General features: G+C 40.8%; 1 protein-coding gene across 4 annotated transcripts in view; it reads right to left on the bottom strand.

The window, feature by feature from the left end:
- The window catches only part of Dcaf5 (DDB1 and CUL4 associated factor 5), a 108,598-nt gene that overhangs the window by 43,406 nt on the left and 47,999 nt on the right, over positions 1-17,193 (bottom strand). For all 4 annotated transcript variants that reach the window (XR_006149425.1, XM_042692471.1, XM_042692472.1 and 1 more), the window contains exon 6: positions 4,864-5,077. Coding sequence is in view for 3 of the 4 variants with exons in the window: in XM_042692471.1 (XP_042548405.1) it covers positions 4,864-5,077 (214 nt within the window). In the remaining variant the exon portion in view is untranslated. The remainder of the gene's footprint in view (positions 1-4,863; positions 5,078-17,193) is intronic.

The following is a 17,193-nucleotide window of genomic DNA, read 5'->3' as shown; positions in this document are numbered from 1 at the left end:
TTCAGCTCAAGGCTAGCACTCTACCACTTGAGCCACAGCGCCACTTCCGGCTTTTTTCTTTTTGCTTATGTGGTGCTGAGGAATCAAACCCAGGGCCTCATGCACGCAAGGCAAGCGCTCTACCACTGAGCCACCTTCCCAGCCCCAAGGGATCACTTCTTCTTTTGTCCATGTTTATTCCTATTATGGATATTCTCAGTTCCTCTGGGATGGTTACACAGTTTATGACTAAATGAAAATTTACAGAGAATGAGTTTCAGGCGATGGATGTTCTCAGAGCACAGAGGAACAAGGTGGAACAGAAAGATCATGCCTGTAAGCTCAACTATTTGGCAGGCTGATACAGGAAGACAGAAGTTTGAGGCAACATGGTGAAATGCTGTTTCAAATAAACAAGTAAATATCAATATAAAGAAAGGGTAGGTTTTAGAATATGAAAGCAATAAAAAAAATTCCTATCTGGACTAGATAAAAAAATATGTACATTGCATAGATCATACTGAACTGTGGCAACTGCTGCTGTAGCCCTGAGTGTGGAAAATCAGAGCCCATAAATCACTTTCAAAAAACATGTTCCAGGACTGAGACAGTAAATCTGGCTTTTTGTGTAACCCTTAGAACTCTAAGCTCAGTGAATTAGTTTCACTGTAATCCATTATTCAATTTATGTACCTAAAGACCTTTGGAAGTTGATAGGAAAAGTGGTATTGATCAATTTTAATTTACAGTTAGAGAAGATTTAGGCCCAGAATGCTAAACACCACACAGATGAACTAAAGAATCAAGACTCACATCAACAAGTATTTATTGCTTTCACTGTGTACCAGAATTTATAGGCAAGATGACTATAAATTAGCTATATTTCTTAATCCCTATAGAGTGAACAGAAAGGCCAAATGTAAATTTCTATACTATTTATTTCCTTGATTAGATCTGATCATCTCTATGGAGGATAGGAACAGACTGAAGAGTAATTCTGATTGGTACAAAAGCTAGAGTCAATAATCTTTTGTGGGCTGGGAAGGTAGCTCAGTGGTAGAGCGCTTGCCTTGCATGCATGAGGCCCTGGGTTTGATTCCTCAGCACCACTTAAGCAAAAAGAAAAAAGCCAAAAGTGTTGCTGTGGCTCAAGTGGTAGAGTGCTAGCCTTGAGCTAAAGAGCTGAGGGACAGCGCCCAGGCCCAGAGTTCAGGCCCCAGGACCGGACCCAAAAAATAAAAATTAAAAAAAAAATAATCTTTTGCATCCTCCATCATCTAAGTAAAACCACTTAATGCAACCGAAAGCCAGTATCATTTATCCAAGTACAGTATACCTATAAATTCTTCCTTTAGGACAAAAGTCAAAACTCTGAATACAGAAAAATCAAAAGTCACTCAATATTTTTTTTTTTTTTTTTGGTCGGTCGTGGGGCTTGAACTCTGGGCCTGGGCGCTGTCCCTCAGCTCTTCAGCTCAAGGCGAGCGCTCTACCACTTGAGCTACAGCGCCACTTCCGGTTTTCTGGTGGTTTATTGGAGATAGGAGTCTCATGGTCTCTCCTGCCTGGGTTGGCTTTGAACTGCGATCCTCAGATCTCAGCCTCCTGAGTAGGTAGGATTACAAGCGTGAGCCACCAGCGCCCGGCGTCACTCAATATTTTTATCATTACAGAAAACCTACAAGATGAAAACAACTATGTCTTCAATTTATTCCTTTCATAGCTCTGCCTCTGATAATATCTGCCCCAGTGCTTCTAGGCAAGACAGGTAATTCTATTCTGGACCAAGGTTCTCAACCAGGGGCAGTATTATCCCAGGAGATATCTGGCAATGTCTGGAAACATTTTGGTTGCCGGGAAAGCAATTAAGAATGACAATCTCATGGGTAGAGGCAAGGGATAGTATTACTCATCCTAAAAGGCACAGGGCAATCCCACAGAGCAAACTCACCAGCCAAAATAATGACAATGCTAAGGCTGAAAAACAATGGTGTATGTACTCTACATTTTGTTCATAGGCCTTTGCCTAAATATTTTAGGAACTTCATGAAGACAGTATTTGACTGCTACTATATAGCCTGAGAAAATATAATATCAATATCCATTCTCCTTTATCTCTTTCACCTTTCATTCTGCCTATTATATTTAATGAATGTTCTTTAATAGTAAAATAAGAATCACATGCAGGGGCTGGGAAGGTGGCTCAGTGGTAGAGCGCTTGCCTTGTATGCCTGAGGCCCTGGGTTCGATTCCTCAGCACCACATAAGCAGAAAGAAAAAAGCCGGAAGTGGAGCTGTGGCTTAAGTGGTAGAGTGCTAGCCTTGAGTTGAAGAGCTGAGGGACAGCGCCCAGGCCCAGAGTTCAGGCCCCACGACCGGACCCAAAAAAAAAAAAAAAAAAGAATCACATGCATAACAGGTTAGCAAAAGATGAGGGAAAAAAAGAATAGCCAAATGCCAGTGGCTCATACCTGCAATCCTAACTATTCAAGAGGCTGAGATCTTGAAGACTGAAGTTTAAAGCCAGCCAGGGTAGGAGAGTCTGTAAGACTCTTACCTCAAATTAACTGCCAAAAATGCTTGAAGTATAGCTGTGGCTCAAGTGGTAGAACACTGTCCTTGAACAACAGAAGCTCGGGACAGAGCCCAGGCCTTGAGTTCAATTCCCAGGACCATCAAACAAACAAAATAAAGAAGAATGAAGGGGGAAAAAGCAACTTAGTTGCCATTTCCATAGCTATTAAAAGATATAGCAGCCATTCTATTTAATAACTAAATTATTTTTGGGGGTTCATCTCCTCTCTAGAACTTGATTCTTCCCACCCAAGAAACAATCAAATAGGTCAATAATAACTAAGTAATTCAGACTCCTTGGCCCCCTCAGGGAGACACTTTAACAAGGCCATTTAATGGTCTCCAATATGGATTTCAGCTAAGTAAGCCCTAGAATTCCAACTTAAATCTGAATCTTGAATTTGGATATTTGTTTTCTATCCATAAAAAGGAAGTTTCGAGGCTGGGAAGTGGCTCAATGGTACAGTGCTTGCCTTGCATGCATGAGGTCCTGGGTTCGACTTCTCAGCACCACATAAGCAGAAAAAAGCCAGAAGTGGTGCTGTGGCTCAAGGGGTAGAGTGCTAGCCTTGAGCTGAAGAGCTGAGGGACAGCACTCAGGCCCAGAATTCAAGCCCCATGACTGGCAAAAAAAAAAAAAAAAAGGAAGAAGAAGAAGTTTCTATCTTGCAAATCTTAAAAAGAAAATTCTCATCTACCAACATGCGAATCAGTTAAACAAATATTTATTCCGTACTTACTGTATTCACTAATCTTTAAACTACAATATTAGGGAACCTCTAGCAACTCAGGGAGAAAAATCCTAACTTCTAACTGTAAAAGCAGAGTGTTGGAAAGTTCTCAAACCGTTTCCTTTATGTCTCTTGCCCATAAACAACTCTATATAGCCTATGAAAATGACGTATCAAATTTGACATAGGTGATGAGCCCAAAGGTGAGAAAACATCTTGCTGATGAAAACAAGGACTAGGAATAAGGACTAGCATTAAGATTCATTATCTTGGGGCTGGGAAGGTGGCTCAATGGTAGAGTCCTTGCCTTGCATGCATGAGGCCCTGGGTTCGATTCCCCAGCACCACATAAGCAAAAAGAAAAAAAGCCGGAGTGCTGTGGCTCAAGTGGTAGAGGGCTAGCCTTGAGCTTAAGAGCTGAGGGACAGTGCCCAGGCCCAGAGTTCAGGCCCTATGACCAGCCCTCCCCCCCCCAAAATAAAGATTCATTATCTTTAAAAAGAAAAGAAAAATCTATTTGTTTACTTGATCAGTCTTTCTCTATATTATCTTTACTTAGATCATTTACTAAGACCAGTTCAACCAACCATTGATATAAAACTTTAGAACTGGGCTGGGAAGGTGGCTCAGTGGTAGAGTGTTTGCCTCGCATGCATGAGGCCCTGGGTTCAATTCCTCAGCACCAAATAAGCAGAAAAAGACGGAAGTGGCGCTGTGGCTCAAGTGGTAGAGTGCTAGCCTTGAGCTGAACAGCTGAGGTACAGTGCCCAGGCCCAGAGTTCAGGCCCCATGACTTTAGAACTTTTAAGGCCAAGACAAGTTCAAGAATACCAAGTATATTTTAAACTACCAGCTTTAAATCAACTTCAGTATCTCCATTTCCAGTGACACTAAGAAAAGGCTGGGAATTCACAGCTAGAACTCTATAGTCCCAGTTATGATGCTAGTAGTAAAAACAAAAAGAGTTAGCATCTGGCTCTCTATCAAACAAAGCTGCTCAGCTCATTTCTTCCAAGGAAAAGATGTCATCTTGTAACCAGCCCCCCTATGTACATGTCTCCTTAGATGCTATTTAGTCTGTTTCACTGCTATGCTTGATATGAAAAATGACAAACTGTCTTTCACTGGCAGGCTAATTTTCATGGCTCTCTTTCTTTGGAAATGGCATGTTCATAGAATACTAAATATCCATTCACAAATGCAGTGGCACTGGGTTGTAAAAAAATAACAAAAACAAAAACAACCAAACCACATAGTAGTCAGCCTTGATTTATAAGTACCTTATATGCACCCACTGGCAATTTGGACAAAGAAACTCACAATGGGGCTAAGAGCATGACTCAAGTAGTAAAGTACCTGCCTAGCAATCATCAAGCCAAGTTCAAATCCCAGGACCACCGGGGGTGGGAGGGGGGGGGTGGGGGGAGGCAGAGACTGTAAAGACAGAGACCGAGAAAGAAACAAACACTGAGTTCAGAAGGTCTTAAGACTTGTTTCTCCTCAATTATTTCTACTTGACATGGTACTGAAAAGACCAGTACAGAGAGATGTAAGGATCTAGGGAGCAGGAAGTACTAACCTGGTCACGATCTCCTGCAAAACAACAACTTTTCATAGTGCACGAGTTGAAGTAACCCTGATTGTCAAACTGGAACACCGGCAGGCGAGAGTGGATGTCATAGAGCACAGGGGGCAGGCGCCGCCGTAGGGCCAGGAGCTGGGTCCCATTGCTGTTGAATCGCACACTCATGGCACTTTGGAGAGATAGGTTGCCACCATAGCGCAGGAGAGAACTGGAAGGTAGAAAAAGCACAGGGAGGAAACATGGACAGATTAGACAAGGATTTACAAAACACAATGAATTTACTATCCTTTACATGTCCAAGATGTTCTGTTAGGCTTGTGCATTATAACTGGGTATTTCTATCATAAGACAAAATTTGCCACAGTTGATGGGTCTAAAAATGAGAATACGTCACTGGGTGCTGGCGGTTCACACCTATAATCCTAGCGGCTCAGGTGACTGAGATCCTGAAATTGATGCTAAAATTAACCCTGGGCAAAAAAATTCAAGAGATTCTTATCTCCAATTAACCAGCAAAAAAATTAACCAGCAAAAAGCTGGAAGTGGAGATATGGCTCAAGTGGTAGAGTTGTAGTCATGAACAAAAAAGCAGAACAATGTGAGGACCTCAGTTCATTTAAGCCCCTAGGACACACACACACACACACACACACACACACACACACACACACACACACACACACACACACACACACACACACACACACACACACACACACACACACACACACACACACACACACACACACACACACACACACACACACACACACTGAGAATACTATGCATTAGCAAGACACTGGTTTCTCTTTTTTCCCCACTGAGTATGTAACGTATCAGTAAGATTTGTTAGAAGATAATAATTAGGGTAAGGATGGTTCCTTGGTTATATTAATGCAAATTATTTAAAATATGAAGTCCTTAAAATCTCCAAAGGTAAATTTCCAGTAAATTTTCAAGAAAAGGATATTTAAAAAAAAAACACTGAAAAAAGAATCAAACCAAAATCATTAGCTACTTTGTTACTTAAGCTAAGTACATAACTACAGACATTTGTCAGAATTCTAAGTCATCATCTACTAGCCAATCATAGATGGCATTTAAGCAATATACTTATTTTTTGTATTAGAAATAGAAACATCAGAGGGAGAACAATAGACACTTGATTGTTCATTCTAGACTCAGATTTTTTTTTGTTATGCCAGTCCTGGGGCTTGAACTCATAGCCTAGGTGCTGTCCTAGTGTGTTTCTACTGAAGGGGTACTTCTATCACTGGAGCCATAGCTCAATCTCTGGGTTTTTATGGTTAATTGGAGATAAGAATCTCATGGACTTTCCTGCCTGGGCTGGCTTTGAACCATGATCCTCAGATCTCAGCCTGCTGAGTAGCTGGGATTATAGACAGGAGCCACTTGCTCAAATGGTAGAGCACTAGCGTTGAGCAAAGTTCAAGCCCTAAGTTCAAGCCAACACACACATATACACACAAAATTACTTAAATATACCAAGCACTTTTTAAAATTATTAATCTATTGATTAAAATAAGTTGTAATCCATATGACCATATAAGATGATGCTAAGTGAAATGAACCCCAAGATAGGGACAAGTGTTTTTTTATCTTTCTTGCTGGTGTTTTTAATGTATTTATAATGTACCATGTGATTTTTGTTTGTTTTTTTTTTTTCGTCAGTCACAGGGCTTGACATCTGGGCCTGGGCGCTGTCCCTCAGCTCTTCAGCTCAAGGCTAGCAATCTACCACTTGAGCCACAGTGCCATGTCTGGCTTTTCTGCTTATGTGGTGCTAAGGAATCGAACCCAGGGCCTCATGCATGCAAGGCAAGCACTCTACCACTGAGCTATCTTCCTAGCCCCTGTCTGTTTCTTTTGTATGTTCTTCTCCCATGGTATAACCTCTGTTGTCACTGTATTTGATTCCGGTGCCCTGAATCTTGTATATACATTTTTCTAATTTGGGGAGGGGAAGGGAAATAACAAAATGAGGAAATAAGGATACAGGTTGAACCATTGTAACAATGAGATGTACAAGACACTATGTTGAAAACAACTTTACAACTTTGCGGGGGGAGGGGAGGAGTTGAGGAGATGGGGAGGAAAGGGATGATAGGGGAAAAACAAAGGAGGAGGTAACAATGCTCTACAGGAAATGTACTCATTACCTTACTCATGTAACTGCAACCCCTCTGTATAGTATTTTTACAATAATAAAATATATTTTTTAAAAAATTTAAAAAGTTGTATTCCATAACTAAAGATAAACATTTAAGTTAAAAAAAATTAAATGCAGGGCTGGGAAGGTGGCTCAGTGGTAGAGTGCTTGCCTTGCATGCCTGAGGCCCTAGGTTCGATTCCTCAGCACCACATAAGCAAAAAGAAAAAAAAAGCCGGAAGTGGCGCTGTGGCTCAAGTGGTAGAGCGCTAGCCTTGAGCTGAAGAGCTGAGGGACAGTGCCCAGGCCCAGAGTTTAGGCCCCACGACTGGACCCCTCCAAAAAAAAAAAAAAAAAAAAAATTAAATGCAGCCAGGTATTGGTGGCTCACATCTATAATCCTAGCTACTAAGAAGACTGAGATCTGATGATTGTAGTTCAAAGCCATGATTCCCTCATCTCCAATTTATCACCAGAAAACTGGAAGTGAATCTGTGGTTCAGAGTGATAGCACACTAGCCTTGAGTAAAAAAGCTAAGAGACAGCACCCAGGCCCTGAGTTCAAGCCTAACAACCAACAAAATAATAATAATATGCAAAAAATATATAAGGAAAAGTGAAGATGACTTGCTTACCTCTATAATTCCCAAGTTTAGTTAGTTTTGAAATGAACTTTGGCGAATACATATGATTTCATTTGCTTAGGGAGTGATACATTCTGATTCACCTAGTATTCTGCTATAGTTTCCACAATATGGTCCTTAATGATTTTTTTCAATGACACAGAAGATAATTTCAATATGACAGTTAACTAGGATAGCCACAAACAATTGCACAAGTCACATTTATTTTTTTTTAAAAGCTGTCTCCATTTTATCTTTCTCGAAGTCAAGACCCTTAAGTGCCCAGACCCTATATTATAGAAGGATGAGTGCTGACTACCCATGCTATAACCAACTTCTCTCGTTTTCGGTTCAGTTCTTGGAACACAAAGTTACTGGTAAGAAAGAAAGTGAAGTTAGCTGTATATGTCAGGGTTATTACAAAAAAAGAGTTCCTGGCAGAACCAATCATTTACTGTCTCACACAGGTAATGCTGTCATGGAAAGGAAATGACCCCAGAGGAAAAAAGTTTATAAATTCAAGAAATCACAAGACCTGGAAAAGTCCTCAGGAAACCTAAATTAGAGCTTAGAAGATACTGTTTTTGAAGGCTGGTGTTCTACTCCTTGAGCCACAGCTCCACTTGTGGCTCTTTTTTTGTGTGGTTAACTGGAGATAAGAGTCCCAGGGACTTTCCTGCCCCAGTTGGCTTCAAACCCTGTTCCTCAGATCTCAGATCCATAAGTCACTAGGATCACAGGTATAACCTACCAGTGCTCAGCAAGGAAGAAGTTTTAATCGCATGTTACCAAGTAAAAGCTTAAAGAATTACATTTTATTAGAAAAGATAATTTTTCTTTTCATTTCCTCTTTCTTTTCCTTTTTGTAAACTTCCTTCCGTAAAGAAAGTAATGGGACAAATTAAGAAACAAGGAAGGAAATATCCCTTGGAAAGGTGGCTCAGTGCTTGCCTTGCATGCATGAAGCCCTGGGTTTGATTCCTCAGCACCACATAAGCAGAAAAAGCGGGAAGTAGCACTGTGGCTCGAGTGGTAGAGCACTAGCCTTGAGCTGAAGAGCTGAGGGACAGCGCCCTGGCCCAGAGTTCAGGCCCCACAACCGGGCGGGGTGGACAGGGTAGGGAGGAGGGGCAAAAAAAACCCAACACAGAAGTACAGGTGCAGCTGCCAACCTAGGGAGGTCACAAAAACAGCCTATACAAATACCAACCACAGTCAGCCCTGTGCCTCCCACCCTCTCAAGCCAGTCTATTACTAAAGGGAAGAATGCTGTTTGGTATTACAGATACATGTAAAAACAAGGCTTGGGTAAAACAGCTTATAATCCTCTTATGAGTAGAATGAAAGAGAAGAGAGAGAAAAGACAAAAAAAAAAACAAAACCACTATCCCTAGAACTCTTAGACATCAAGGAAAAGCACAGTACTCCTATAGTCCCCAAATCAATCCCTGAAAAGAAATGTTCTTATCATGGTCCTGAATACAAGCCATACTCACTCCCATATGGAGAATAAACGACAGAGCTATTAGAGCCCAGGCATTTCCTTTACAGGCTGCCCTGGAAGCCTCAGACATGTGTGTTATCTAAACACTGAGCTAAAAAACAATGAGAGGCTTTCAATCTAATATCAGCACAGAGTATGCAAATAAACCTGCATCTGTAGGACAGAGGAAAGGTGGAGGAAGAATCAAGACTCAACAGTCATACAAGCCCCATCAGCCATAGCAGCAGTGCTTGCATCAGCCTAAGTAGCCTGTCAGGAATCTAGCCCTCTGGCAAATGCCCTTTCCTTATGTTACTAGTCAGACCTATACAAAAGTTGGCCCAGGACAGGTCATGTGGACTCATTCTACATCCCTAAGCAAGCTTTCTGACTCTCCATTTGTAATCTGGCCATACTATAGTGGCTTGTGGGCTCTAGGATAGTCACTAACTCTGCCTATGCTTCAGAGCAGCAACAGTGACCTTTCATACAAAGAAATGCATAAGAATCTTGTTTAAAAAATGCTCAGGGTACTAAGTTCAGAGCAATGGCTACCAGCACTAAATATTTCATTTGTGGGCAAAAAATTTGATTCCTTTATGAGGGATGGAATGACATCTAAAATTCAAAAAAAAGGATCACGGTAACTACTTCTCAGCAGGAGGTTTAAAGTTGGCCAGTCCTAGTGAGGATAATCTAGTTCACCAGGAAGACAAGCAACTTGTATACCAATAATATCAAAGATTCTGAAGTTCATGGACGGGCTGGGAAGGTGGCTCAGTGGTAGAGTGCTTGCCTTGCATGCTCAAGGCCCCGGGTTCGATTCCTCAGCACCACATAAGCAAAAAGAAAAAAGCCAGAAGTGGCGCTGTGGCTCAAGTGGTAGAGCGCTAGCCTTGAGCTGAAGAGCTGAGGGATAGCGCCCAGGCCCAGAGTTCAGGCTCCACGACTGGACCCCCCCCCAAAAAAGTGAAGATTCTAAAGTTCATGGACAAGTTTAATATACATAAGAAATCACCTATCCATATGATTATAGTAGCATATGATTATAATCTTAGCACTTGGGATACTGAGGCAGAAGGATTGCTAGACCCAAGCTAGCTACCTTAAGGCTGTATGGTAAGAGCCTATCAGGTTAGTGGCAGTGGAGAGATCATCTAGAATTTTTAAATTTTTAAGTTCTCAGGACCTTACACCAAGATATTCAAGCCCAACCTAGGGAGTAGGCCCAGGGATCTGAATTTAATAGACTACCCTAGTTAACACAATAGGTGACTTTCAAACAACATTTGAGAAACATGATTGTTTTGGAATTTGGAGATGGGGAAAGGGAAAACCAACATTAAGGAAAAGTCTCGATGAAATGCTAACTATACAACGTGGCAGTTTTTACAGCCTCATGTCTATTAGTAGGAAGACTTGAATGTCTTTAAAGATCAGAGTATCATTCCACCAACAACGTCTGTAACTTTTTTTTCCCTGTCTTCAACACATTCCCTCAAAGGAGAAAAAATTTCTCATTCTACAGGAGAACTGACAATACTAATATACAACAAAAAGCCTTCAATCTTGATGCTGGTCTTGAAGACAGTAATGGCTGCCATTATATCTCAAATGACATAAGCAACATGTTGAAAGAAGTAGTCAAGCAAGTTGAAATGAGTTCAAACAATAACCTTCCTCATGCCTATAGTCCTCACCACGCAGGAGGCTGAGATCTGAGGATCACAGTTCAAAGCCAGCCTGGGCAGGAATGTCTGTAAGACTCTTATCTCCAATAAAACACCAAAAAAGCCTGAAGTAATGCTGTGGCTCAAGAAGTAGAGAGTGCTAGCCTTGAGCACAAAAGCTCAGGGACAGCACCCAAACCCCCAGACCAGCAAAAAACAAAACTCAACAACAACGAACTTCCTATAGGAAGAATAAAACATATGATTTATTCTCTGTGATATGTAACAAGATTCTGGGAGCGGTGGCTCATGCCTGTAATCCTAGCTACTCAGAAAGCTGAGATCTGAGGATCGTGGTTCAAAACCAGCTTAGGCAGAAAACCCAGTGAGATTCTTACCACCAATAAACTACTCCAAAAAAAAATCTAGAAATGATACTGTGGCTTAAATGATAGAATGTTCACCTTGAGCAAAACAAGCTAAGGGACAGCACCCAGGCTCAGAGTTCAAGCCCAGAACCAGCAAAAAAAAAAAAAATGTGTGTGTGTGTGTGTGTATGTATGTATGTAGGAATGTATGTATGTATGTATGTATGTATGTACAGCAAGAATGAAGCTGAGCACCCGTGGCTCATGCCTATAATCCTAGCTACTCAGAAGGCTGAGATCTGGGAATCACAGTTCAAAGCCAGCCTGGGAAGTAAAGTCTGTGAGATTCTTAGCTCCAATAAAACCCACCAGAAAACTGGAAGTGGCGCTGTGGCTCAAGTGGTAGAGCACTCATCTTGGGCTGAAGAGCTCAGGGACAGTGCCCCAGCCCAGAATTCAAGCCCCACGACCAACCAAAATAAAAAACAAAAACAAGGGCTGGGATGGTGGCTCAGTGGTAGAGCGCTTGCCTAGCATGCATGAGGCCCTGGGTTCGATTCCTCAGCACCACATAAGCAAAAAGAAAGAAGCCGGAAGTGGCGCTGTGGCTCAAGTGGTAGAGTACTAGCCTTGAGCTGAAGAGCTGAGGGATAGCGCCCAGCCCAGAGTTCAAGCCCCACGACCGGACCCAAAAAAAAAAAAAAAAAACCAAGAATGAAGGTAGCAGTGTTCAAAGATCAAACGTGAGGAAGACCTGAGAGGAAAAATAAGAGCAATCTCAGAATATAATAGTCCTCACTATTATGGTCTCTGGTGTTCTATTTGCTTGTAGTTGTCTGTCTAAGGTCCAAAAAAAGATGTTATTTGGACTTCTTTATGACTCTAGTGGTATTAAAGTACTTAGCCAAAGCTAAGACCGTGGAACAGAAACAATACAGGCCAAAGCTGTTGCCAGGGGAAGTGACTGGGAGTATCATGTCCAGCACAGTACAGGGGATTGAAAATGCTTCCAAGTTCAGATTCTATGAACCTAGATTACCACAAATACCTAAGTAATTCATCTGATACTGATGGCCTTGTGGTAACATAAGATTTTCCAAAGCCCAGTGGCATGCATTTTCTCAGTTTCTATGTGAAAATTCCTTAAGAAGTCAAGCCACTGCTATTCTAACTCAGACATTAGAACTAGTTTATACCAAAAGTAGAGGCAAAGGTGAGTTCTTTGGATGGGGCAATTTCTTACTAGATTCTGCTTTAGGACAGGATTACTTATAGGAACATGGCCATTTTATACTCTGTAACACAACGCATAGAATGACAGATCTCAGAGGGGATGAGATTAAGCATATTGTAAATATGTATAGAAAAATGAGTGAAATCCTCCTCTTATAACTAATGTAAGCTAATTTTTTTTAAATATGTGACAAATTCTAGAACATACTAGAAAATAGTTAAAAAGCCAGCAAATTCAGGGATCATAGTCCATAGTCCATTTGGATTCCATTCAAGTATTTTTAAGGCTCTGATAATCCCTTAACCTGTGTGTGTGTGTGTGTGTGTGTGTGTGTGTGTGTTAATGTGTGTGTGCGTGCGTGTGTGTGTGTTAATGTGTGTGTGAGTGCATGCCAGTCTTAGGGCTTGAACTCAGGTCCTGGGCACTGTCCCTAAGCTTTTTTACTCAAGGCTAGCACTCTACCACTTGAACCACAGCTCTACTTCTGGCTTTTTTGGTAGTTAAAAGTAGATAGGAGTCTTACAGGCTTTCTTGGCCAGGCTGGCTTCAAACAACTGATCCTTAGATCTTAGGATCCTGAGTAGCTAGAATTATAGGCAAGAACCAGACATCAAGCAACTATCTCTTTTATCTGAGCTAGAAGGGGGCTGAAAAACCTGGCCTTTGCTAGCTTATTTTCATTTGTTTTTAAGACAAAGTCCTAATATGTTACCTATGCTGACCTCAAACTCTTGAGCTCACATGATACTCATGCCTCAGCTTCCTAAGTAGCTGGGTCTATAGAAACACCCTAGTGTGTCCAGCTTTGTTTTTCTAAAACAGTAAAATCCTCAGTCCCAAGATTAAAACTTCCCTGAAAAGAAACAGAACTGTTGGACAACCAACCTGAGAAAAACACAATATAATCTGTGACTAAACAACTTTACTGTCATCTGAACATGATTCACCACTAAGCTTCTCTGCCAGAAATAATATTTCTGAGTTCAGTATACCTTTTGAATATCCAGAAATTTAAGTTTGACTGAGGTTGGAAGTAGGGTCTGACTAAATTCTGAAACATTTCTTTACATAGCCAAGTGACATATATAAGCCATGTTCATGCAATATATAGACAGCAGGCATGGCAATGGTAATCTTTATCTTCTATAAAAGAAACATGCCCAGAGCTGGTGTCCTAGATCCCCAAAGCTATACAGTATAAACCCACATCTCAAAATGAACTATGAGATGGTGTCATAACACATATTTTTCTAGAACACTTGTAACTTTTCCACAGGATTAAGGTTTCAATATATAGTCATATGAGTTTATCAGATAGCCTGGTTCATGCAACCCCTCTTTAGGTTATTTTAGCTCAATGGTAGAGTCCTTCTCTAGCATGCAAAGTCCAGGTATCCTGACCCAGCTTTGTAAAACAGGGAAGTGTTTGGGAAGTAGCCATTTAATCTTCATTTCATATAGCATCAGCTCTGACTTCCATGTAAAAAGCTGGGGAAAGAAAGTTCAATGAACAGTAGTTGGGAAAAAAAAAAAAAAAAACAAGGAGGAAGGAGGGTGATTAAGATGGCAGTTGCTACAGCAACAATAACAGTACAGGAGTGGGCGGAAAGATATGCAGGTATACAGATAATCCCTGAGTCTGGTGGAAAAACTGAGATCGGGTACACTGAAGGTTAGGTGCCAAGGCTACAAAGCTGGAGGAATTGTAAAAGAGAAAAGGATTAGTCTAGAAAAACAAATTCTAAGCAGACGAGAGTCAAGGAAACAAAAATCACAATATGGTAGTTTGTAAGAACTCTTATGCAATAAATTAGAAATGAGAAGAGAGAAAGGCCAAAGAGAGAAATCCTTCAAACTGCTGAGTGATGAGACTGGATAATAAAGGAAAGCAGCCACTCATTGAGAATGCATCTGAAACCAGTCACCTCTGGTTGGCAGTAACATAAATGCCCACAAGGACAGTTTTCAAAATAGCCCTTTGTAATTGATTTTATGCTACATCCCAGCACATTCACATTCAGTTATCATAAATTTGCTAAACAATTGACTATATACAATGCATTTTCAGTTCTATTTTTTTGTATTTAATAAATATTTGTGACCACTTGAATTTGATTTCATGACCTACTAGATTAAGATCTTGCTACCTAGTCTCCCTATGCTTCAGTTTATCCTGAACCAAGGGGCCAGAGAAATGCTGAACTATGAACATCATCTTATTTATTTGTTTATTTATTTATTTATGTTTGCAAGTCCTGGGGCATGAACTCAGGGCCCTCTGAGAACTGTCCCTGAGCTTCCTATGCTCAAGGTTAGCACTTTATCACTTGAGCCACAGCACCACTTCCGGCTTTTTCTGTTTATGTAGTACTGAGGAATTGAACCGAGGGCGTCATGCATAGTAGACAAACCCTGTACTACTAAGCCACATTCCCAGCCCCACATTTATTTCTTATTTGTCTTTTCCATGAAAATCATTCACTCTTAGATCTTTTCTTTGGGCATCCCAAGTGCTTAAACAGTGACATATACATACCAGGCATTTAATAAACAATTGTTGAATGAATGAATAAATTGAGCATAAACAGCAGTCTATAAAATTCATGTAGATTTAAAAAAAAAAAAAAAAAAAAAAGCTCTACCAAGGGTCAAATGGCTCCTGACATTTGTCTACTAACAAAATCTAGCCTGAGATATAAATATAGACATACAGAATTCAAGGTTGGCCTAGGCTGTAGCCTAGTAAGATACTGTCTCCCAAAAATACCTGCAATCCTAGCATTTGAGCTCCAGCCAGTCTTAGACTATGCAGTGAGTTTGAGGATGCTAGGGAAACATAGTGAGACTATTTTGAAGGGCCAAAATATCAAATCAACAAAAGAAAAGCACCTGCTGGGTACCAGTAGTCTATACTTGTAATCCTAGCTATTTGGAAGGTAGAAATCAGGAAGGTTCCAGTTTTAAGCCAGCTCAGGTAAAAAAGTTCACAAGACCCCAAGTTCTTCTCAACCCAAAGCTGGGTATAGTGGTACATGCCTGTCATCCTAAGCTACATGGGAGGCCAATTGTGGTACCAGGCCAGCCTAGGCAGAAAAGTCTAAGACTCCATCTCCATCAGAGGAAAGCCGGATGTAGTAGTACATGCCCATGATCCCACTAATGACAGAAAGGCTAAAAGTAAGTGAGTCACAGATCAATGTGCATTTAAGCAAAAAGTAAAATTGTATCCTAAAAATAATCAATAAACAGCCAGGTACTGGTGGCCTATGCCTATAATCCTAGCTACTCAGAAGGCCTCGACTTGAGGATTGAAGTCTGAAGTCAGCCTGGCAGAAAAGTCCATGAAACTCATCTCCAGTTAACAACCAAAAAGCTGGAAGTAGAGCTGTGGCTAGCTACAAACACTCAGGGACAGTGTCTTGGCCCTGAATTCAAGCCCCAGCACCAACATAAAAATAAATAAATAAATAAATAATCAGTGAAAAATAGGCTGGAGATGTGACTAAGTGATACTGCACCAGTCTTGTAAGTATGATGCCCTTAGTTTTAGCCCCAGTAATTCAAAGGAAAGAGGGGAAAAAAATAAGCTTAAGAAAGAAAAAAGAGAGAGGAAGGGGTATGTTTTTCAGTCTCTCATCTATTTACTACATTCTCCTTCCCCTCCCATGTTTGGTGTGAAGTAATGACCAATTAAAGCTCTAACCTAAAGCCCAAAGACAGCGGCTCTAAGTGAATTTGGTTTTAATTCATTATGAAGCTCTCCGAATAAACCATGCTTCCACTGTATAAAGTAAGCCAAGATGCTAAGTCACTTGAGGTATTTGTATAAAACCCAGAAAGTCACACATCTAAACTAATAATCTAATCTTTGGGTATACCCTTTATTAAAGAGTACTTTAACCAGTTCCTTAAAGTTTGATTATAACTATAGCTTAGGATACAGGGGCATGAAGTCCTCTAATGGACAAAACTGATTCTATAGCTCCATCGTGTGGCCTAAAAGCTAGAAGCAACCTAATCAGAATACATACCTTTCTTTTATATAAACTACCTTTCTCCCAGCAATAACCCTTACAACCTCCTCTAAGGATTTTTTCCTCAGATATAACAACTTGATACATGACATTATAAACAGGGATTTGAAATACATAAATGTTATAGAAAAATGGCTTTTGAAAATTCAGACTATATGTAGTCACATTCAATATTCACTACGCTTCCATAGAATTCCAAGCATAGTGTTAGGCACTAGAGATCTAAGGTGAAACACAGCCCAGTACTTTAAAATTCACAGAAAAGAAAAATGAGGGAGGAGGTAACAAGCTCGACAAGAAATGTACTCACTACCTTACTCATGTAACTGTAACCCCTCTGTACATCACCTTGACAACAAAAGTAAAATACATTTTAAAAGTTCACAGAAAGACACAAGTAATAATACAGATTATCACAGATTGCCTCTTTTTGGAGATGCAACCCTTGCACATTGGTAAGGACGAAGACTGGTTTAGACTGTGAATGTGACTTAGTGATAGAGTGCTTGCCTTGCATGCATGAAGAGCTGGGTTTAATTCCTCAGTATCACATAAATAGAAAAGGCCAGAAGTGGCTCTGTGGCTTAAGTGGTAGAGTGCTAGCCTGAGCAAAAGAAGCTCAAGGACAGTACCCAGGCCCTGAGTTTAAACCCCAAGACTAGTGTATGTGTGCACGCGCACTCTCACACACACACACATGCACATGCACACATGCATGCACGTGCGCGCGCACACACATGCG

This window comes from Dipodomys spectabilis, unplaced genomic scaffold, assembly GCF_019054845.1.
Source record: "Dipodomys spectabilis isolate Male_0828 unplaced genomic scaffold, ASM1905484v1 ptg000157l, whole genome shotgun sequence".
NCBI lineage: Eukaryota > Metazoa > Chordata > Mammalia > Rodentia > Heteromyidae > Dipodomys > Dipodomys spectabilis.
This window is presented reverse-complemented; position numbering and strand designations above follow the sequence as displayed.